At 42.1% G+C, this 22855-nt stretch overlaps 1 protein-coding gene across 7 annotated transcripts in view; it reads left to right on the top strand.

The window, feature by feature from the left end:
• The first annotated feature begins 2685 nt into the window (after nt 1-2685).
• SLC2A3 (solute carrier family 2 member 3) overlaps nt 2686-22855 on the top strand; it is a 92190-nt gene continuing 72020 nt past the window's right edge. Inside the window, exons 1-2 of one of the 7 annotated variants that reach the window (XM_038576696.1) lie at nt 2686-2735; nt 4893-4990. In XM_038576696.1, coding sequence (XP_038432624.1) covers nt 4952-4990 — 39 coding nt within the window. In that variant the 5' untranslated portion in view covers nt 2686-2735; nt 4893-4951. Of the gene's footprint in view, nt 2736-3005; nt 3127-3177; nt 3293-3941; nt 4004-4043; nt 4066-4892; nt 4991-22855 lie in introns of those variants that run through there. The other 6 variants (XM_038576694.1, XM_038576699.1, XM_038576698.1 and 3 more) reach the window with 6 other exon arrangements.

The raw sequence follows: 22855 nt of genomic DNA on the forward strand, positions 1-22855 counted from the left end.
CTAGCTTCCTTAACGATTTCCTCGTATCTTTTCTGGCTGCAGGGTGGCTCAGTGGAATCCATTTTGTTAACACCAACAATTAGTTGTTTTACATCCAGTGTGCAAGCCAGAAGGGCATGCTCACGGGTCTGCCCATTCTTGGAGATACCTCCTTCAAATTCACCACCAACAGCAGCAACAATCAGGACAGCACAGTGAGCCTGAGATGTGCCTGTAATCATGTTTTCAATAAAGTCTCTGTGTCCTGGAGCATCAGTGATGGTCACATAATACTTGCTGGTCTCGAATTTCCACAGGGAGATATCAATGGTGATACCACATTCATGCTCAGCTTTCAGTTTATCCAAGACCCAGGCATATTTGAAGGAGCCCTTTCCCATCTCAGCATTATCCTTCTCAAATTTTTCAATAGTTCTTTTATGGATCCCACCACATTTGTAGATCAGATGACCAGTAGGGGTAAACTTACTTGAATCTACATGTCCAATGATGACAATGTTGATGTGTTTTCCTTTTGCATTTTGGTTTAGGTTTAGTGATGGTTTTCATGACACCTGTGTTCTAGCGGCATACTCATTGCGGGGGGGGGGTGGGGGGAGGAGGAGTCAGGCTTTTTTGTTCTTTTTTAAGATTTTATTTATTTATTCATGAGAGACACAGAGAGAGAGGCAGAGACACAGGCAGAGGGAGAAGCAGGCTCCCTGCAGGGAGCCCGATGTGGGATTCGATCCCTGGACTTTGGGATCACGACCTGAGCTGAAGGCAGATGCTCAACACTGAGCTCAACACTTGGGTGGTTAACAGCACCCACCCAAGTGACAGACATACCACAGAAGCCCTGTTGTCCCTTCTAGTCACAATCCCCAAAGTGTAATCACAATCTAGATTTATGACACCACAGATTAGTTTTGCTGTTTTTGACTTTTACAATGTTTTGTTTTTTTGACCTGAATGTATTTTAGAATCTTTCAATACATTCTCTTTTGTACCCTGGTTTCTTTCACTCTTTCAGTACAGTTTGTGAGATTAATCCATATCCTTGCGTGTCACTGTAGTACATTTGCTCTCCTTGCTGTATACTATTTCATTGAGTGAATATACTACCATGTATTTATCCATTCTTCTCTCAATGGACATTTGGATTATTTCCAGTTTTGGAGCTAATATGAATACTGCTGAGATCAACATTCTCGTACTTATTTTTTGGTGATCATATAAATGCATTTCTGTAGAAATACCTTGGAATGGAATCATTGGGTCATACGGTAGACCTGTATTCTAATAGACATTGCTAAGTTTAAATATATATATATTGCTAAATAGTTTCCCCAAGTGATTGCACCACTTTAACAACGTATACCCTCATTAACAGTGTAGGAGCGTTCTGGATGCCTCATATCTCCTCCCATGTTTGGCATTCCTTCTTTCGTTTTTGTTTTTGTTTTGTTTTTTAGATATTTTATTTATTTATTCATGAGAGACACAGAGAGGGAGGCAGAGACACAGACAGAGGGAGAAGCAGGCTCCATGCAGGGAGCCCGTGGGACTTGACCCCAGAACCCCGGGATCACCATTCCAGCCAAAGGCTCAACCACCGAGCCACCCAGGTGCGCCCGCGAACCTTCTTTCTTTCCTTTTTCCTCCTCCTTCATTTTAACCATTCTGATGGGCATACGGTTGAACCTCCTGTACTTATTTTTTAAGGATTTTATTTATTTATTCATGAGAGACACACAGAGGGAGGCAGAGACATAGGCAGATGGGGAAGCAGGCTCCTTGTGGGGAGCCCTATGGCGGGGGGCGGGGGGACTGGATCCCAGGACCCCGGGATCAGGGCCCGGGGCCAAAGGCAGACCCTCAACCCCTGAGCTACCCTAGGTGTCCCGGTCCTGTAGTTTTAATTTGGAGTTCCCTGATGACCAACCAACTCAACTGCATACCTTTCCATGTGTTTATTCTTCACGGGGGCAACGTCTTTTTAGAAGTTCAGTGTAGATCTTAAAACAAAACAAAAAACCCACCTGTCCCTATTGCCTCACCTCTTTACTAAAGGCCAAGCCATCATGCATGACGGAGCTCCAATTAATTCCAAGAGAGGCTGGAGGGAGAACAATCTCTCCAAAACACGTTTGCGTCCTCCCCTCCCCTCCCCCCCCCCGGAGAGCACCAGCACGGCAGCAAGGGACGACTTTCGGTGGAAACTCGGAAGAGGGGCAGCCCGGGTGGCTCAGCGGTTTAGCGCCACCTTCAGCCCAAGGCGTGATCCGGGAGACTCGGGATCGAGTCCCGCGTCGGGCTCCCTGCATGGAGCCTGCTTCTCCCTCTGCCTGTGTCTCCCCCCCTCCCTCTCTGTCTCTAATAAATAAATGAGAAAAAAAAGAAACTCGGAAGAGACGTTTCTGGGAAGTGGAAAGAAAGACAGTTGAGCTTTTCATCATGAAACAGCTATAGCGGGCGAAGGAACTACCAGGAATCTCCCCTCCGCGCACCCGCGGCCGGCTCAGCTCCCGCCCCGCCAGGTTATCTGGGGGCACCAGCTCGGGGGGCGAGGGGGCGAGGGGGCAGCCAGGGGGCCGGGTATCTCTTAAAGCAGAAATGCCAACACCCTCCTAACGGCAACTGTAAGGCTGGTGGGGCCCAGCACTGTTTCCTCGTAAAGGGCTCCCAGCGGCCTCGGCCCGCAGACGCCGCGTGCGTCGTGCGGCGGCCGCCGGGGCTGGTCATTCGGCGCGAAGGTGAGAAGTGGGGCGGGGGCGGCGGGGGCGGCGGGGGCCGGGCCCAGCGAGCGGGACCCCGGCGTCGCCCCGGGTGGGAGCGCGCGTCTTCCTTGCGGAGGCGGCCGGATCCACGAGTTGGCTTTGCTACCACATCAACGGACCCGTCCAAAAAAGAATCCTTGGCCTGTCGCCGCAGCGGGGGGTCCTAACGGCCGCTCGCGAGCCCGGCGGAAGCGCGGTGGCGCGGCGGCCCGGGAGCAGCGGAAAAGCCTGGGGGGCCCCGGAGCTGGGCGCCTGAGCCGAGCCGCAGCGCCCACCTGCAGTTGCCGGGTCCGGGTGGTGGGCGCGCTGCGCTGCCCCAGGGGCCGGCAGGTGGGAGGACCAGCCCACGAGCGGGGACCGGGGCCAGGTGGGTGGGGACCCAGAGTTGGGCCGGGCCGAGGGAGAGCGGGTCCTGCGGCTCGGGACCCACCAGCAAGTCGCCTCAGAGTACTGGAGAGAATATTGGTTATGTCCTGAGCAGCTATTTTGCCTCAGCCCTTCCTCTGAATGCTGGGGATCCCACCGTGTAGCAGGTAGACAATGGCCCTGCCCTCCTGGAGCTTATATTCTAACGAAGAGACAGACAAGAAAACACATGGATACGTAATAAAATGCCAGGTGGTGATACATCTTATGAAAAAAAAAAGCACAATAAGAGATGGGGAGGAGGGCTGATGTATTAACCTGGGTGAGGCAGAAGGGATGAATCCGAGAAGTCCCTTCTGGAGGAGGTGTCTTTTGACCAGAGACCTGAAGGAAGGAGGGAAGCCCAGACGAATGGTCCAGGCAGAGGGAGCTTGGAAGATGCCTACCAGGAGTTTAACTGCTATGCAGATGAGATGAGCTTTGTAGGTTTTTGCAAGATGAAAACTGAAATTTCCTTAGAAAATTATGGATCACCCATTCATTTAGTCCTTTGTTCCTGAACTGTAAGAGAAAGGAAATATGGCCAGGTGCCCTTGGAAAAATACTGTTATTATTTTGTCCCAGTTTAATATAGACTAAATTTAGAATTTCCGTTTGTTTTCAAGAAGAATTTATCTGAATTAATTCCATAAATAACCAAGTAGCACCTCCCTTTTTAAGAAAGGTATATTTACTTGAGTTTAAAGAGTTATGGGTTGTTTTTGTTTCTTATTTGTCCTCCTACCCCCCCATACCCCCCCCCCCCCCCCCCCCCAGTGAGGATGCCTTAGAAGAAAAGAAGTAGCAGAGACAGAGGAAAGGAGAGCGATGAGGCTGGGGTGAGAAATTTGAAGAGAGAAATGGAAAGAAGTAAACAAGGAGGCTGTGGAATAGAGGAACGGTCTGTCCTAATTCTCTGCCTCCTAACAAACTCAGGAAATAATACTGGTCCTTCAACATAAAACTCCCAGTTGATCCCCACAACAATGCATGCACCTCAGGAGAGGGGGGAACAGACTCAAGAACATGATAACTGGTTAAACAGAATCATGATTTCTGGCTCCACTGTAGCTCCCCAAAGTGGTTTAGGCCAAAGGTGGCTTATTTCAAATACTTTAAATTTTATATGGCAAAGTAAGCCACATGAAGTCACAGAATTTTGTAACAGCAAGATTACTTAATCCCTGCTTATTTTGCTAATGGGGAAACCACTAGTAGATGACAGAGCAATGACTCAAAATAGAGAGGTTCCATTTTTGCCATATCCAGCTCTTTCTCTCTCCCCAGAACCCTTAACTTTTTTTTTTTAATTTTTTTTTTTATTTATTTATGATAGTCACACAGAGAGAGAGAGAGAGAGGCAGAGACACAGGCAGAAGGAGAAGCAGGCTCCATGCACCGGGAGCCCGATGTGGGATTCGATCCCAGGTCTCCAGGATCGTGCCCTGGGCCAAAGGCAGGCGCCAAACCGCTGCGCCACCCAGGGATCCCAAGAACCCTTAATTTGATAAAAATTCTTCCCAATGGTTACTGAGCAAGTGGAAAGAACTTTGTTGAAGACCCCAGAATTGAGTTAATCTAAGACATCATTAGAATCCTGTGAGGTTTCACCTACTTCCACAAGTATTTATAGGTATGCTCAATGGCTAGTGGCCTAAGTCATACTTAAGCTCTCAAGGAGTTTAAGTAGATAGAGCAAATAAATAACTAGCCAATTACAATTTACAGGAAACAGTGTACCTTGAAGAGGAGTTGGAGGGAAAGTCAATTCTTAGTATAGCAGAGAGATGGAGAGCAACAAACCAGATGTGAGCAACAAACCAGATGTGAGTATTAAGAATTTATGTCAGATTGGTGTCAAACTGTTTTGTCATGAATTGAAAGTTTAATAATCATAATACCTGTCATCTTCCTAAACTTTGGTTGTATTGATTGTGTAGGACATGTAGAAGTGGTGGTGGAAGAGACCATTACAGCCAATAAACTTGGTACATTCCCATATTCTCTCTCTTCACAATTAAATAGTATTTGCCACTTGTGGTGTTTTGCACTTTAATATTACCAAGAGTAATTCGGATGGTAAAATATCCATGTTCAGGCTTGTAATTACAAACAGGCCTTGGTAAGATTATACATAACTGGTCTTGGGAGAACATCCTTGAAAAGAAGTGTGGCTGTGTAGGTGCAAAGAGTAATAATATATGAATGCAGAATAGTAAGAACTCTTCTTATAGAGCAGGCTCCAGAGTGTAACTGAGTCCTATTGCTTGTGAAGAATTGTGGTAAGACTCTCCAAAAAGGTATTAAGTCATGTTTGGCCCTTTGGAATGAAATGGGGTAGGGTAGACATTTAGTGGCTAAAATTGCATATTGCCTGAAGTCAGTGGTTTACCACATATGATCACATCTAGAAAGACTTTAAATAAGACTGTGAATTCATTGGTATCTTGAATGGCTGGCATCTCAGACTGCCTGATATTTTTCCCTGAACTTTTTAGTAGTCATACTAAGGGAAGACTAGTGGTGGGAGCCACTGTGCCCTCTGCCATCTCAGACCCCTACCAGCCCCCTGCTACATATTTATTTAATTTAATAATTAGACTTGACTCTTTACTTTGTTTTACATTTTAAAAATCACAGAATTGTCTACTTCTGTTATTTGTGGATGTCTAATTATGCCAACCTTATCATTATTAAGATACCATATATCTCTGTTGTTTTATTATTAAAAAAACATATCTATGAAACATCCCAATAATACAGAGTTTAAAAAACAAAGTTTTCTGACTTTGGTGGTAATAAAGGGTAAATAAAGGTTTCAGATGGTTGTTGCTATTCTTACTGGCATTAAAAGCAGTGACTTTACTTTTCACAAGGTCATTTTGACAAAGCCAGATACAAACAGCTGTGAAAGTTTGTCCTCTTTCATGTCTATTAGGCACACTATAATAGCTTTTTGCATGACATCTCTCTTTGCCAATTTTGTGACAATTAAGTTCGATCATATATTCTAAGCACTTGGTAAGGTATTCAGCTATGCAGGGAAAAATCCAATTCTTTCCTACTGTGATTCTCTCCTTTGGGTCTTGTTTCCTACTCACACAAAACACTTTAGTTCTGCTCACCAAATGTGTGGAGGTTTTTCCTTCACCTGTGACACCGCTTGGTTGTCATACAATTTAATTCAATTCAGCTACTGTCTCTCTAGAGATAGTATCAGATTCCACAGGTTAGGGGCCAGGTCCTACTAGACTGAACCTCCCTCCAACACACTTATACATGTCAGACACCAGTTGCAAGCCGTGGTTATACCTGTACTTCTGACCAACTGGTTATAGATGAGAGGTTCTAATGACCCCTCCTTGGGTTTGACTAATTTGCTGGAATGGCTTACGGAACTCAGGAAAACACTTATGTTTACCAGTTTATTAAAGAACATGATAAAGGATACAGATGAATCGTCAGATGAAGAGACACTTAGGGAAAGTCTGGGGAGTTCCCAAGTGCAGGAGCTTCTGTTCCTCTGGAGCTGGGGTATTCACCAGCCTGAAAGCTCTGTGAAACTATTGGGATTTATGGAGCTTCCTCACGTAGGTATGACCAATTATTAACCCCATTTCTAGAGGATGAGGGGATAGGGCTGAAATTCCAAGCTTCTAACCATGGGATGGAGTCAAAGACAAATATTAGAACAAGATGCTTAGTATTCTTATCACTTAGGAAATTACAAGGGTTTTAGGAGCTCTGTGTCAGGAGCTAGGCATATAGAAAATATTAAATAATTGGGAACTTAAGATTATTTACATACATTGATTTGTGAGACAGATGTTATTATCTGAATTGAAAGTTTAAGACCTTGGGGCTCAGTGGTTGAGTGTCTGCCTTTGGCTCAGGTGGTGATCCTGGAGTCCTGGGATTAAGTCCTGCATCAGATTCCCCACAGGGAGCCTGCTTCTCCCTCTGCCTGTGTCTCTGCCTCTCTGTGTGTGTCTTTCATGAATAAATAAATAAAATCTTTTAAAAAAAAAGTTTAAGGAGATCCCTGGGTGGCACAGCGGTTTAGCGCCTGCCTTTGGCCCAGGGCGCGATCCTGGAGACCCGGGATCGAATCCCACGTCAGGCTGCCGGTGCATGGAGCCTGCTTCTCCCTCTGCCTATGTCTTTGCCTCTCTCTCTGTCTCTGTGTGACTATCATAAATAAATAAACATTTAAAAAAATTTAAAACAAAAGTTTAAGATCTTGAGATAAGTTTTCAAGGTCACACAACTAAAGTATGCTAGCACTGACCTGTGATCAATGTCTATACCAAAGACCTCTTTTCTTTTGTTTTACATTGTTCTTCTAGTAGACAGATCAAGAGGTCCAGAATTTCAAAATCAATCAGGAGAAATCAATCCCAGTGTGAAAAAGATAGCCTACATTATTATTCACCCATTGGATTTTAGTTTAGGTTCAAGAGGAGATCAGAAGGGCAGCCCAGGTGGCTCCGCGGTTTAGTGCCGCCTTCAGCCCAGGGCACGATCCTACAGACCCGGGATGGAGTCCCATATTGGGCTCTCTGCATGGAGCCTGCTTCTCCCTCTGCCTGTGTCTCTGCCTCTCTCTCTCTCTCCCTCTCCCCCTCCCCCTGTGTCTCTCATAAATAAATAAATATTTTTAAAAAAGAGGAGATCAGGAAGTAATGTAGAATTAGAAACTAAATCTAAAGACATCCAAGCTTCCTTGCCCTCTAGCCCTGTGTAACTTCTCAGCTTGCTATGTTAGGGAATACCACGGGGATAAAATGAAACATAAACATCACTTATATAAATGATGGTAAGAATCAGATACTTATTTCTTTTATTCAAGTATTGCTCCCCTAATAATTTACAGAGTAAGTAGGATTGTTTTCCCTAAAAATGTGATAGTTCTCTCTGATTCATTTATTCATTCAAATATTTCAAATAGTATCTATGGTAGGTACTGTTGGTGCCAAGGACTACCCTCATGTAGCTTATATTCTGGCAAAGGAAGTGATCCATTCTATGAAGAAAAATAAAGCAAGGTAAAGGCATAGATGTTGGGATGGGAGAGTAGAGTTGTATATTCTAAATATTCTAAATTCTAAATTCTGACCTAAATAATTTGGTCAGAGAGGTTCTGTCCAACATGACTTTGAGCAGAAACTTGAATGACTTATGGAGCCCACCATGAGAAGATCTGAAGAAAGTGTCTCAGATAGAGGGAAGAGCAGATGTAAAGGTCCTAGAGTAGAAAAGCTTAGCAGATTAGAGCAGGAGATCCACAAAGTTTTCTGTAAAGAACCAGATAGTAAATATTTTAGGCTTTGTAGGCCTTCTGTTTCTGTTAGCAACTTTTCCACTCTGCTATCGTGTGTTAAGGCAGCTACAGAGGGGTACCTGCGTGGCTCAGCAGTTGAGTATCTGCTTTTGGCTCAGATCATGATCCCAGGGTACTGGGAGTCCTGCATCAGAAGCCTGCTTCTCCCTCTGCCCATGTCTCTGCCTTCGCTCTGTGTTTCTCATGAATAAGTAAACCTTTAAAAAATAAATCAGTTAAGGACCATATGTTGATAAATGGGCATAGGTGTGTTAAAATGAAACTTTGGGATCCCTGGGTGGTGCAGTGGTTTGGCGCCTGCCTTTGGCCCAGGGCGTGATCCTCGAGACCCGGGATCAAATCCCACATCAGGCTCCCGGTGCATGGAGCCTGCTTCTCCCTCTGCCTATGTCTCTGCCTCTCTCTCTCTGTATGACTATCATAAGTAAATAAAATTTTAAAAATAAATAAATAAAAAATAAAATAAAATGAAACTTTATTTATAAACACAGGAAGAGGCTTGAGATCAAAAGCATAAAACAAACAAACAAAAAAGGTAAATTGGGCGTCACCAAAACTAAAAGCTTTTGCTCTGCAAAAGACCCAGTGAAGATGGTGAAGAGATAGGCTACAGTGAAAATATTTGCAAACCATATATTGACAAAAAAGTCCTCTCATAACTCAACAGTAACTGTAATCAAAATAGTGTACTATTAGCATAAAGCTAGACATATAGATCGATAAACTAGAATTGAGAGTCCTGAAATAAACTCCCATTTGCCCATATTCAACTTTTATTTTCTTTATTTTTTATTTTTTAAAAGATTTTATTTATTTATGCACGAGAGACATAGAGAAAGGCAGAGACACAGGCAGAGGGAGAAGCAGGCTCCATGCAGAGAGCCTGACATGGGACTCCATCCCTGGTCTCCAGGATTCCACCATGGGCTGAAGGTGGTGCCAAACTGCTGAGCCACTAGAGGTGCCCAATGTTCAACTTTTAATAAGGATGCCTACCTGCACCATTCAGTGAGGAAAGAATAGCTTTTTCAACAAATGGTGCAGGGACAACTGGATAGCCATAAGCAAAATAGTGAAATTAGACCCTTACCTCACACCATTTACAAAAATTAACTGGAAATGGATCACAGACCTAATTGTAAGACCTAAAACTATAAAGCTTTTTAAAAATGTATTTATTTGAGAGAGGGAGAGGTGAGGGAGGAGTGGAAGGAGAGTGAGAGAGGAATTCTCAAGCAGACTCCCTAATAAGCACAGAACCCAACACAGGGTTTGATCCCAGGACCCTGAGGTCATGACCTGAGCCGAAATCAAGAGTTGGCCACCTAACAGACTGAACCAATCAGGTGCCCCTAAAACCATAAAATTTTTAGAAGAAAACATATATGTAAGTTTTGCGATCTTGCATTAGGCAATGGTTTTTTATATAAGATAACAAAATCATGAATAACTAATAAAAAAATAGATATATTGGACATAATCAAGTTTAAACATTTGTGCTTCAAAGGACATACTATCCAGAATGGGAGATAATATTTGCAAATCACATATATGATAAGGGACTTGTATCTAGAATATATAAATACTAATTAGAACTCAATAATAAAGACAACCCAATTAATAAATGGCCAATGATATGTGTGAAAGTTTCTCAGAAGATAAACAAATGACCAATAAGTACATGAAAATATGTTCAATGGGGATCCCTGGGTGGCTCAGGAGTTTAGTGCCTGCCTTTGGCCCAGAGCATGATCCTGGAGTCTGGGGATCGAGTCCCGCGGGGACTCCCTGAGTGGAGCCTGCCTCTCTCTCTGCCTGTGTCTCTCCCTCTCTCTCTGTGTCTCTCATGAATAAATAAATAAAATCTTTAAAAAAAAGAAGAAAATATGTTCAATATTATTAGCCTCTAGGGAAATGCAAATCACAACTAAAGTAAGATATTATTTCACAGTTGTCAGGTTGTCTATAATTGAAAATACAGACACTGAAAAGTGTTGGCTGGGATCCCTGGGTGGCTCAGCAGTTTAGCACCTGCCTTCAGCCTGGGGTGTGATTCTGGAGTCCCAGGATCGAGTCCCACATCAGGCTCCCTGCATGGGGCCTGCTTCTCCCTCTGCCTGTGTCTCTGTCTCTCCCTCTCTCTCTCTCTCTGTCTCTCATGAATAAATAAATAAAATATTTTTTTTAAAGTGTTGGCAATGATATGAAGAAACTGAAACCCTTTATAAATAAAATGGTATGGCTGCTTTGGAAAATAGGCTAGGAGTTCCTCAAAACATTAAACGTAGAATTACCATATGATCCAGAAATGCTAGTTCTAGATATATACCTAAGATAATTGAAAACATATTTACACAAAGATACATACTTGAGTGCTCATTGTAGCATTATTCATGATAGTGGAAACAATCCAGTTGTCCATCAACTGATAACCGGATAAATAAAATGTGATATATCCATATAGTGGAATATTATTTAACAATAAAAGGAAACAGTGCTGATAGATGCTACAATATGGATGGACCTTGAAAAACATTGTACTATTTGCAGCCAGTGGCAAAAGTCCACATTATATATAATTCCATTTATATGAAATGTCTAGAATAGGTGAATCTATGAAGGCAAAATGTAGGGGAATTTAGGGGAAATTGACCTCAAATAGGTGTGGAGTTTCTTTTTGATTGATGGAAATGTTCCAGAATTGATTGTGGTAGTGGTTGCACAATTCTGAATATACTAGAAACCACTGAGTTGTATACTTTAATGGTGAATTGTATAGTACGTGAGTTTTACCTCAATAAAACTGTTATCTAAAAAACCTCAACAGTTTTTTAAAGAATGGGCAAAAGAGGTACCTGGCTGGCTCAGTCTATAAAGCATGCAACTCTTGATGGGGTCATGAGTTTGAGCCCCATGTGGGACCTAGAGATTACTTAAAAAAAAAAAAAAAAAAAGGAATAACAGATGGATCTTGAGGGAATTTTTCTGAGTGAAAAAAGGCAATTTCAAAAGGTTACATATTATATGATCTTGTTATGGACTGAATGTTTGTACACCACCCCTCCCCCCAACTCATGTTGAAATCTAATCTCCAGTGTGATGGTACTTGGAGGTGTGTAAAAGGCTATTAGGCTATAAGGGTGGAGGCTTCATAAATCTGATTAGTGCCTTTATAAGAAGCCAGAGAGCTATCTTGTGTACTTTCTTTCTGCCATGTGAGGATACAATGAGAAGGTGGCGATGTGTAAACCAGGAAGAAGACTTTCACCAGAACCCGACCATGCTGGCACCCTAATCTTGGACTTCCAGCATTCAGAATTGAGAAACTATTGTTTGAGGCACCCAGTCTGTAGTACTCTATTGTAGCAGCCCAAACCAAAATAAGTCCCATTTACACAACATTTTTTAAATGACAAAAATATAGAGATGAAGAACAGATTAATGGTTGCTACTGGTTGGGATGGAGAGAGATTACTGGCTGTAGAGTGAGTAGATTTATCAGTATCAAGTCCCTGGTTGTAATATTGGACTATGTTGTAAGATGTTGTCATTAGGGGGACCTGAGTAAAGAGTATATGGGATCTGTGTATTGTTTCCTACAACTAGATGTGAATCTATAATTACCTCAAAAAGTTAAGAAAATGGACGCCTGGGTGTCTCAGCAGTTGAGCGTCTGCCTTCAGTTCAGGGCATGATCCTGGGGTCTGGGATGGAGTCCCATGTTGGGTTCCTTGTGAGGAGCCTGCTTCTCCCTCTGCCTGTGTCTCTGTGTCTCTCTGTGTGTCTTAGGAGTAAATAAATAAAATCTTTTAAAAAAAAAAGTTAAGAAAACAAATTGCAAAAACAACAGAGAGCAGATGGTAGGCTGTATTATAATGCCCACAGACCATTATAAGAATAGTAAGGAAAGAGTATAGTTACATGAAGGAAAAGAGTAAGAAATGAGAGTGGGGAGGCACCCCAGGGCCAGATCACTGAGGGCCTAGCAGACTATGGTGAGATGTTTGATTTTTTTGTTTTTTAAATATGATATAAGGCCACTGGAAGGGTTTTGACCAGGGAAGAAATAAGAGCAGATTTGCTTCTGAGAGGTCACTAAACATGTTGGTTGGAGAATAGGCTGTATGAGGGCAAATATAGAAGCAGATATATCAGTTATTGGCATATTGGTAGAGATCATGTTGACTTGGGCAACAGTGGTCATAATGGGTAGTAAATGCAGTCAGGTTCAGCAGGCAAGACTTGGCTAATGAATTGGGCAGAGGGTATGAATGTAATACTGAGCTCAATACTAGTTCCTTTGTTTTTATTTTATTTTTTTAAATAATTTTCTTTCTTTTTTTAAAGATTTTTATTTATCCATTCATAGAGAGAGAGGCAGAGAGACAGGCAGAAGGGAGAAGCAGGCATCATACAGAGAGCCCGACATGGGACTCGATCCAGGGTCTCCAGGATCACGCCCTGGGCTGCAGGCGGTGCCAAACAGCTGCGCCACCGGGGCTGCCCAGTTCCTTTGTTTTTAGGTTAACCAATTGGAGGAAGCACAAGTTAGTAGAGGAGTGAGCAGGAGCCTGAAGCACTCCTGGGTTTGAGATTCCCATTAATCCTCCTTGTGGAATCAGCAAGAGAAAAACCAAGAACCATATGATCCTCTCATTAGATGCAGAGAAAGCATTTGACAAAATACAGCATCCATTCCTGATCAAAACTCTTCAGAGTGTAGGGATAGAGGGAACATTCCTCGACATCTTAAAAGCCATCTATGAAAAGCCCACAGCAAATATCATTCTCAATGGGGAAGCACTGGGAGCCTTTCCCCTAAAATCAGGAACAAGACAGGGATGTCCACTCTCACCACTGCTATTCAACATAGTACTGGAAGTCCTAGCTTCAGCAATCAGATAACAAAAAGACATTAAAGGCATTCAAATTGGCAAAGAAGAAGTCAAACTCTCCCTCTTCGCCGATGACATGATACTCTACATAGAAAACCCAAAAGTCTCCACCCCAAGATTGCTAGAACTCATACAGCAATTCGGTAGCGTGGCAGGATACAAAATCAATGCCCAGAAATCAGTGGCATTTCTATACACTAACAATGAGCCTGAAGAAAGAGAAATTAAGGAGTCAATCCCATTTACAATTGCACCCAAAAGCATAAGATACCTAGGAATAAACCTAACCAAAGATGTAAAGGATCTATACCCTCAAAACTATAGAACACTTCTGAAAGAAATTGAGGAAGACACAAAGAGATGGAAAAATATTCCATGCTCATGGATTGGCAGAATTAATATTGTGAAAATGTCAATGTTACCCAGGGCAATATACACGTTTAATGCAATCCCTATCAAAATACCATGGACTTTCTTCAGAGAGTTAGAACAAATTATTTTAAGATTTGTGTGGAATCAGAAAAGGCCCCGAATAGCCAGGGGAATTTTAAAAAAGAAAACCATATCTGGGGGCATCACAATGCCAGATTTCAGGTTGTACTACAAAGCTGTGGTCATCAAGACAGTGTGGTACTGGCACAAAAACAGACACATAGATCAGTGGAACAGAATAGAGAACCCAGAAGTGGACCCTGAACTTTATGGTCAACTAATATTCGATAAAGGAGGAAAGAATATCCATTGGAAGAAAGACAGTCTCTTCAATAAATGGTGCTGGGAAAATTGGACACCTACATGCAGAAGAATGAAACTAGACCACTCTCTTTCACCATATACAAAGATAAACTCAAAATGGATGAAAGATCTAAATGTGAGACAAGATTCCATCAAAATCCTAGAGAAGAACACAGGCAACACCCTTTTTGAACTCGGCCACAGTAACTTCTTGCAAGATACATCCACGAAGGCAAAAGAAACAAAAGCAAAAATGAACTATTGGGACTTCATCAAGATAAGAAGCTTTTGCACAGCAAAGGATACAGTCAACAAAACTCAAAGACAACCTACAGAATGGGAGAAGATATTTGCAAATGACATATCAGATAAAGGGCTAATTTCCAAGATCTATAAAGAACTTCTTAAACTCAACACCAAAGAAACAAACAATCCAATCATGAAATGGGCAAAAGACATGAAGAGAAATCTCACAGAGGAAGACATAGACATGGCCAACATGCATATGAGAAAATGCTCTGCATCACTTGCCATCAGGGAAATACAAATCAAAACCACAATGAGATACCACCTCACACCGGTGAGAATGGGGCAAATTAACAAGGCAGGAAACAACAAATGTTGGAGGGGATGCGGAGAAAAGGGAACCCTCTTACACTGTTGGTGGGAATGTGAACTGGTGCAGCCACTCTGGAAAACTGTGTGGAGGTTCCTCAAAGAGTTAAAAATAGACCTGCCCTACGACCCAGCAATTGCACTATTGGGGATTTACCCCAAAGATACAGATGCAGTGAAACGCCGGGACACCTGCACCCCGATGTTTATAGCAGCAATGGCCACGATAGCCAAACTGTGGAAGGAGCCTCGGTGTCCAACGAAAGATGAATGGATAAAGAAGATGTGGTTTATGTATACAATGGAATATTCCTCAGCTATTAGAAATGACAAATACCCACCATTTGCTTCAACGTGGATGGAACTGGAAGGTATTATGCTGAGTGAAGTAAGTCAGTCGGAGAAGGACAAACATTATATGTTCTCATTCATTTGGGGAATATAAATAATAGTGAAAGGGAATATAAGGGAAGGGAGAAGAAATGTGTGGGAAATATCAGAAAGGGAGACAGAATGTAAAGACTGCTAACTCTGGGAAACGAACTAGGGGTGGTAGAAGGGGAGGAGGGTGGGGGGTGGGAGTGAATGGGTGACGGGCACTGGGGGTTATTCTGTATGTTAGTAAATTGAACACCAATAAAAAATTTAAAAAAAAATAATCCTCCTTGTGGAGACATTTGGTTTTGTAGCTTAGGGACAAAGTCCAAACTGGAGACTGAGATTGGATATAAATGGTATTTAAAGCCATGGGTCTAGAGGTGACAAGCCAGGGAGTTTTGAGGATTGAACACTGAGGACAGTCCAGCATTTAGAAATGGTGAGGGGGACGCCTGGGTGTCTCAGTGGTTAGCATCTGCCTTCAGCTCAGAGTGTGATCCTGGGGTCCAGGATCGAGTCCCACATTGGGCTCCTTACAGTGAGTCTGCTTCTCCCTCTGCCTATGTCTCTGCCTCTCTCTCTGTGTGTCTCTCATTAATAAATAAATAAAAATCTTAAAAGAAATGGTGAGAAAAGGCAGTAACTAGAAACCAGGACAGGCTGGTGTATCAAAAGCCAAGGAAGAAACTTACTTTGTTCTGAACAAGGAGGGAGTGATCAGTTTTGTCAGAGGCTTTTGAGTGGTTGACTAAGAAAGAGAATTAGCTATTGGATTTGATAAGATGGAATTTATTGATGACCTTGACAAAGTAGTTCCATTAGAGCAGGAAGGATAAAAAGCCTACTGGAGGAGGTTTAATAGAGAGTGACATAAGGAATTGGAGAAATTTTACTTTAAAGGGAGCCCAGATGTGCGGTGCTCATCTTGAGAGGGACTTCCTTCCTTCCTTCCTTAGAGAAAGAAGAATTATGTCTTTTTTATAAAGGAAAATCAGTGTTTTAAGAATTTTTTATGGAGATCCCTGGGTGGCTCAGCGGTTTAGTGCCTGCCTTTGGCCCAGGGCGCGATCCTGGAGTACCAGGATCGAGTCTGGCATCAGGCTCCCGGCATGGAGCCTGCTTCTCCCTCCTCCTGTGTCTCTGCCTCTCTCTCTCTCTCTCTCTCTCTCTCTCTCTCTCTCTATGTCTATCATAAATAAATAAATAAATAAATAAATAAATAAATAAATAAATAAATATTTTTTATGGAAAAAAATTAGAATTAGCCAGCTGGACTCAGTTCAGATGACCCCAGTTTTGTTGGCAATATCCAAAGCATCATATTTAGGAGCCAGTTGAACATGTATCTTCTCTCCATCAGGTCTGATCAGGGTTTGGATATGTCAATGTCACAGAGCTTCCTCAGAGCCTGTTTGATCTGGTGCTTGTTGGTCTTGTCATCCACAATGAATACAAGAATGTTGTCAGGGCGCCTGGGTGGCTCTGCCTTTGGCTCAGGTCATGATCCTGACCTGATCTCAGGGTACTGGGATGGAGCCCTGCATTGGGCTCCCTGCTCATCGGAGAGTTTGCTTCTCCCTCCCCCTCCGCCCCTTCTCTGTTTGTGCTCTCATTCTCTTTCTCTCAAATAAATTTAAAAAAAAATTTTTAAGATTTTATTTATTTATTCATGAGAGACAGAGAGAGAGAGAGAGGCAGAGACACAGGCAGAGGGAGAAGCAGGCTCCATGCAAGGAGCCGGACGGGACTCAATCCTGGGTCTCCAGGATCACACCCTGGGCTGAAGGCAGCGCTAAACCGCTGAGCCACCTGGGCTGCCCAATAAAAATCTTTAAAAAAAAAAAAAAAGGGATCCCTGGGTGGCGCAGCGGTTTGGCGCCTGCCTTTGGCCCAGGGCGCGATCCTGGAGACCCAGGATCGAATCCCACGTCAGGCTCCCGGTGCATGGAGCCTGCTTCTCCCTCTGCCTGTGTCTCTGCCTCTCTCTCTCTCTCTCTCTCTGTGACTATCATAAATAAATAAAATTTAAAAAAAAAAAAAAAAAAAAAAAAAGTTGTCATCTTCTTTCTTCTTCATGTCTGAGTCAATGGTCAGGGGAAATTGATGATGGCTTAGTAGTCAAGTTTGTTTCTCCTAGAGGTGCTCTTCTGAGAATCTTTGGGCTGCCTTTGGAAGCCATAGTATGTGGACACCTTTTAGCACTGATTTTTTGGCCTTTAAAACCTTTGTTTTTAGCTTTAGCTTTGGGAGGTCAGGGGCTTCCTTTTCACTTTCAGGATCATCTTCATAAAAAAGGTGAGAATTTTTAAAATGAATATCTTACCACCAATCTCCCTGCTTAAGAAATAGAATCTTATAGGTAGTGTAAGATTCTCCTCTCTTACCATACCTGAATTCTTCACTTTTCTGAATTCTGTCTTTAAGGAAGAGTCTTGTTAAGAAATATTATGGCATGGATATAGTAGAAAGGGAAAATTTGGTGATACAAGAGAAATACTTTGAGATCAGAATTCTTGAGTAAGGGACATCTGGGTGGCTCAGTCAGTTAGGCATCTGCCTTCAGCTCGGGTCATGATCTCAGGGCCCTGGGATCAGCCTGCATTGGGCTCCATACTCAGCGGAGGTCTGCTTCTCCCTCTCCCTTCGACACTTCCTCCTGTTCGTGCTCTCGCTTGCATGTGCATGCACACGCACTCACTCTCTTTCTCTCTCTCTCATGAATAAATTAAAAATCTTAAAAAAAATTTTTTTAAGTAAGACAAGAAGGAAAGGGATCCAGTTCTCTAGTGGAGGGGCTGACCTTAACAGATGGGAACAGGGCACACATCTATTTTAACAGGAGGGAAGCTGAGTGTGTAGATGCTAATACAGTCAAACTAGTAGATTTGGTAATGCAGTAAGAAGATGAGGAATTTCTCTTCTCTAGGTTTTCAATGAAATTAGAAATGAGATTATCATTTGAGAGTGAAAAAGGAAGAGGAGATCTTAGAAATTGCAAGAGCAAGGAAAAGATGTGAAATTGGTTTTTTGGAGAATAGAGAGCTAATTGATTTTGGAAAATAAAGCTTTGCAGAGCTGTGTTGAGTGCCCACTTGATATTATCATCCAAATTTAATGTGAGACCAGTTAGCACAGTTGTAGATTTTCTCCCATCTGTGTTTGCTTAGTGAGTGCAAACAAGCAGAGTAAATAGAATGGGAATAAACCAAGGTTTGGGATTTTCCAAAGAATACAATAGGAGGGGAAGAAGTGCCAAGGAATTGCAAGTTTGTGCAAAGGAGTGTGTAGAGTGATGAAATAATTTAAGTTGGGTGATGCGGAAAGTAAAAATAGAAGAAGAGTGATCAGCACTGAAAACTTGTTATGGTTGATGGCTTAGACATCCTGTATCTATTAAGAAATTGTTGTAGAGGAGGCGATGGTCAATGTGAGATGCAAGAAATGGAGGTTTTGGAAGGAATGCATTTATTATTAATGACCTGGACTGGGGTGTCACCATGGGAGTAAGTGAGGTGGGCTGGAAAACAAGATGACTGGAAATGAGTGGACAGGGAACTGAGAGGCCAGCACATTGTTTCCAAGGATGACAAAGTCACCAGGAATGATGATAGTAGGAGTGGTGTAACCAAGAGAATGAATCAGGTTTTAAAATTTCCAAGAAAAAAAATAAATAAATAAAATAAAATAAAATTTCCAAGAAAAGAGAAGTAACTCAGGATATCAGCAGATGATTACAGTATCCTGATGGCATGTACCTCAAAGGATCTGAGTTTTTGAGAAATAGTTTGGAATATGCAATGTGGAGCTCCATAAGAATTATAAGTGAAATGTGGAACCAGTCTGTAATACTTTAACAGGAGTGAGATGCTCTAACTTGGAAGTTCAGAAGGGGGATCATGGAAAAAGTGGCATTTATGCCAAACTTTGAAAGGTGAGAGAATTTGGGGAGAAATTTTTGGAAAGATATTTCCAGTTAGAGAAAATGCTATTACGAAAGAAGAGGGATTTCATGCTGTCTTTGCCGCCCACGACTTGGTGCTTTTGCGGATCCGCCTGTTGAAGCCCTGTTGCTAGGTTGTGAATAGCACCCTGGTGTTGCCAGGTCTCTTTAATAGTAGGCCACCAGGTGGCACCCTCCCCTAGTACTGCGGTTTGTAAGGCCTCGAAATAAAAATTTAGCACTAGGGGCAGCCCGGGTGGCGCAGCAGTTTAGCGCCGCCTGCAGCCCGAGGTGTGATCCTGGAGACTTGGGATCGAGTCCCACATCGGGTTCCCTGCATGGAGCCTGCTTCTCCCTCTGCCTTTGTCTCTGCCTCTCTCTCTCTCTGTGTCTCAATAAATAAATAAAATCTTAAAAAAAAGAAAATCTAGCACAAGAATAAATGATGTGGGGGCAAGTAATGTGTGGGATTGGTGTATTTAGGAAGGCTTGGAAGTGTTCTCATGGTCCTAGCAATGAAGTGGCAAAGCCCTCAAGAGAACACTTAGGCAAAAGACAGGAAGAAGATGAAAGGAAGTGGTCTCAAGATAAGAGTATGATGTGTAAGAAGTAAAGGCCATGCTTTCTTACCCCTTACACAGAAATAAACTCAATGGATTAAAGATCTAAATGTAAGACTTGCAGCCAGAAAACTCCTGTAGGACAAATAGGCAGTAATCTCTTTGACATCAGCCTTTGCATCAGCCTGTTGAATGGGAAAATATATTTGCAAATGAAGATGGTATATATATTATATGTGTATAACATATGTGTATAATATATATAATGAAATATTAGCTGTAGAAAAGAATAAAATCTTGCCATTTGTGACAACATGGATGGAACCAGAGGGTATTATACCAAGTGAAATAAGTCAGAGAAAGACAAATATCATAATGATTTCACTTATATGTGGAATCTAACACACAAATGAACAAACAGACAAACCAAAGAAAGGCAGAATGGATCCATAAATAAAGAAATCCCACTTTTGGTTGCCAAAGGGACGAGAGTATAAGGATGGGAAAAATGGATGAAGGAGAGTAGGAGATATAGGCTTCCAGGTGTGGAATGAATAAGTCACGGGGATGAAAGGCACAGCGTAGGGAATATAGGTAATAATATTATAATAGGTTGTATGGTGACAGGTGGTAACTACACTTACTGTGTTGAGCATAGCCTGCCATACAGACTTGTGGAATCACTATGTTGTACACCTAAAACTAATGCAACATTGTATGTCATCTAAAAAGAAAGAAGAAGTAAAAGCCAAAAAAAGGAAGCACAGAGAAAGGAAGAGACTTGCAAACCTGCGGTAATACAGTGGGAAGTGGGCACCAGAGCAATACTAAAGAAAGGCAAAAGCAGTGATCCTCTCCTTTCTTTTTTTTTTTTTAACTTGTTTACTCCCAATTTTGAATAATTATGAAAACTCTATACCCTCCTCACACATTTTTAAATTAACATTTAAATTTTTTTTTTAATTTTAAGATTTTATTTATTCATGAGAGACAGAGAAAGAGAGAGAAAAGTCAGAGACGCAGGCAAAGGGAGAAGCAGACTCCACGCAGGAAGCCTGATGCAGGACTCAATCCTGAAACCCCAGGATCATGCACTGGACCAAAGGCAGGCACTAAACTGCTGAGCCACCCTAGCGTCCCAAAATAAAATTTTTTAATGTTTAAATAGCTTCTAGGGATTAATTTTCTGCAATCTAATATGTTAAATATGTGCTTTGAGGGCTATTGCTGGACTTTCCAGTGCCTTTGTGCACATTTGGAAAAGATAACCCTCTGGGAAAAAAGCAGAATGGACAGATTTTCTAGGGATGGTGCTCTTGTGCAAAGAAAAGATCCCTCTCCTTTTAGCAGAAGAGCAGGGCCTGGCCAGTGGACTCCAGACTATATTTCAGCTCTACTTACCCAAAGAAGCTGCACAATCAGGTTTCAGACTCCATTCCCTCCCTCAACTGCATAGCCATGCACACAGGCCTTTTAAATTTGTGTGTATGTAAACCTTTGGATAGAGACATAGTTCCTTGAGTTTGTAGAAATACAAACTAAATGGCAAACCAGTAAGCCCACTCATATTTTCTGTCAGAAAAAGGTTTTAAGTTTTTTATTTCAAATAAAAATTTTAATTTATATCCCTGTGTCAACCATCGTCCTTCTTAATTCTTTTTTTAAAAATTTTTATTTGAGAGAGAGAGAGAGAGCAGAGGGAGGGGCAGAGAAAGAGGGAGAAGCATGCTTCCCACTCAGCAGGGAGCCTGCCACAGGGCTGGATCTCAGGGCTGCACCTCAGGACCCCCATCATGACCTGAGCTGAAGGCAGACACTTAACCAACTGAGCCACCCAGGTGGCCCTTCCTTTTTAGTTCTAAGACAGACAAGGGCATTGGATTTCCTTACCTGTTGATGCTTCTAAAACTACCACATTAAGATTCCCTTGGAAGGCTTGTTAATACAGATTTCTTGGTCCTACCCTGCAGGTGTTCTGACTCTGCAGGTCTAGGGTGGAGCTGAAAATTTGCTCATCTATTGAGCTCCCAGGAGATGCTGATATTGTCCATCCATGGCTGATCACACTTTGAATAACACTGGATGAAATAAGGCATTGCCTGCTTTAATATTTCCCTTCAGTGCCATAATGAATGCCATAGCTCTGTCCCTCAGGAGCTGTGCACTCTCCGTTTTTGCCTATTGCACCACAGTAAAAATTTAAGATGGGTTAGAGATATGCTTTTCTTTTGCAAAGCAGGAGAAAGCAGTGAAAAGTGGGAAAGAAAAAAGGAAAACCAGGCACATTCTTAAGAAAAGCTGTTTTATGAATGGAAACACGTGAAGGTTTTGAAATGTTCTTTCTAGTATGACCTGCAACTGGCCTGGCCAGATCTACTGCTAAGAATGCATTGGTGGGCATTGTGACCTTTTCCCACACTTCCCTTAATCATCTTTGAAAATAGCATGGAACATTGTCAAAGCTGGTGGCCTCCAATTGTGGGAGTCCCATTCAAGCAAAAAACTGTGGGACATGTGAAAAGGAAATATATTTTTCTTATGAATCACCTTGAAGGTGAAGATCTAGAAAATTATTTCATTAAAAGTGGGTTGGAGGGGAAGGAACGGATGAGTAGGTGGAGCATAGAGGATTTTTAAGGCAGTGAAACTACACTGCATGATTCTGTAATGGGAGATACAAGTCATTATATATTTGTCCAGACACATATAATGTACACCAGGGGTAAACCCTAATGTGAACTATGGGTGTTGAGTGATAATGATGTGCCAGTGTAGGTTCATCAAATGTAAACGTAAATGTAACATTCTAGTGAGGGATGTTGATAATGAATCTTCAAACAAACAAAACCCAAAAGCCTTGTCATCCGAAAATAAATAGGAACTGCAACTGGCATGCAATTACAATTGACATAATTATCTTAAATCAGAAATCTGAGGGGCACCTGGGTGGCTCAGGTCATAATCCTGGGGTCCTAAGATCAAACCCACCATTGGGCTCCCTGTTCAGTTCAGATTTCCTTTTATAATTGTGTTTCACTCAATAATAAGTATTTTTTAATATGTTTCATTTCTGTAGGTGAGATAGATAGATGGGGTTGGAGGAGACAGAAATGAACCAGAAGTATGCTATGTGGCTGAGACAATCTACACATGAATAATTGAAAATTATTAGTATCATATTCCTCAGCCTACAGAGAGGCAAGAACTTTTATTTATTGATATTGTAT

Source organism: Canis lupus, chromosome 27 (assembly GCF_011100685.1).
Source record: "Canis lupus familiaris isolate Mischka breed German Shepherd chromosome 27, alternate assembly UU_Cfam_GSD_1.0, whole genome shotgun sequence".
NCBI lineage: Eukaryota > Metazoa > Chordata > Mammalia > Carnivora > Canidae > Canis > Canis lupus.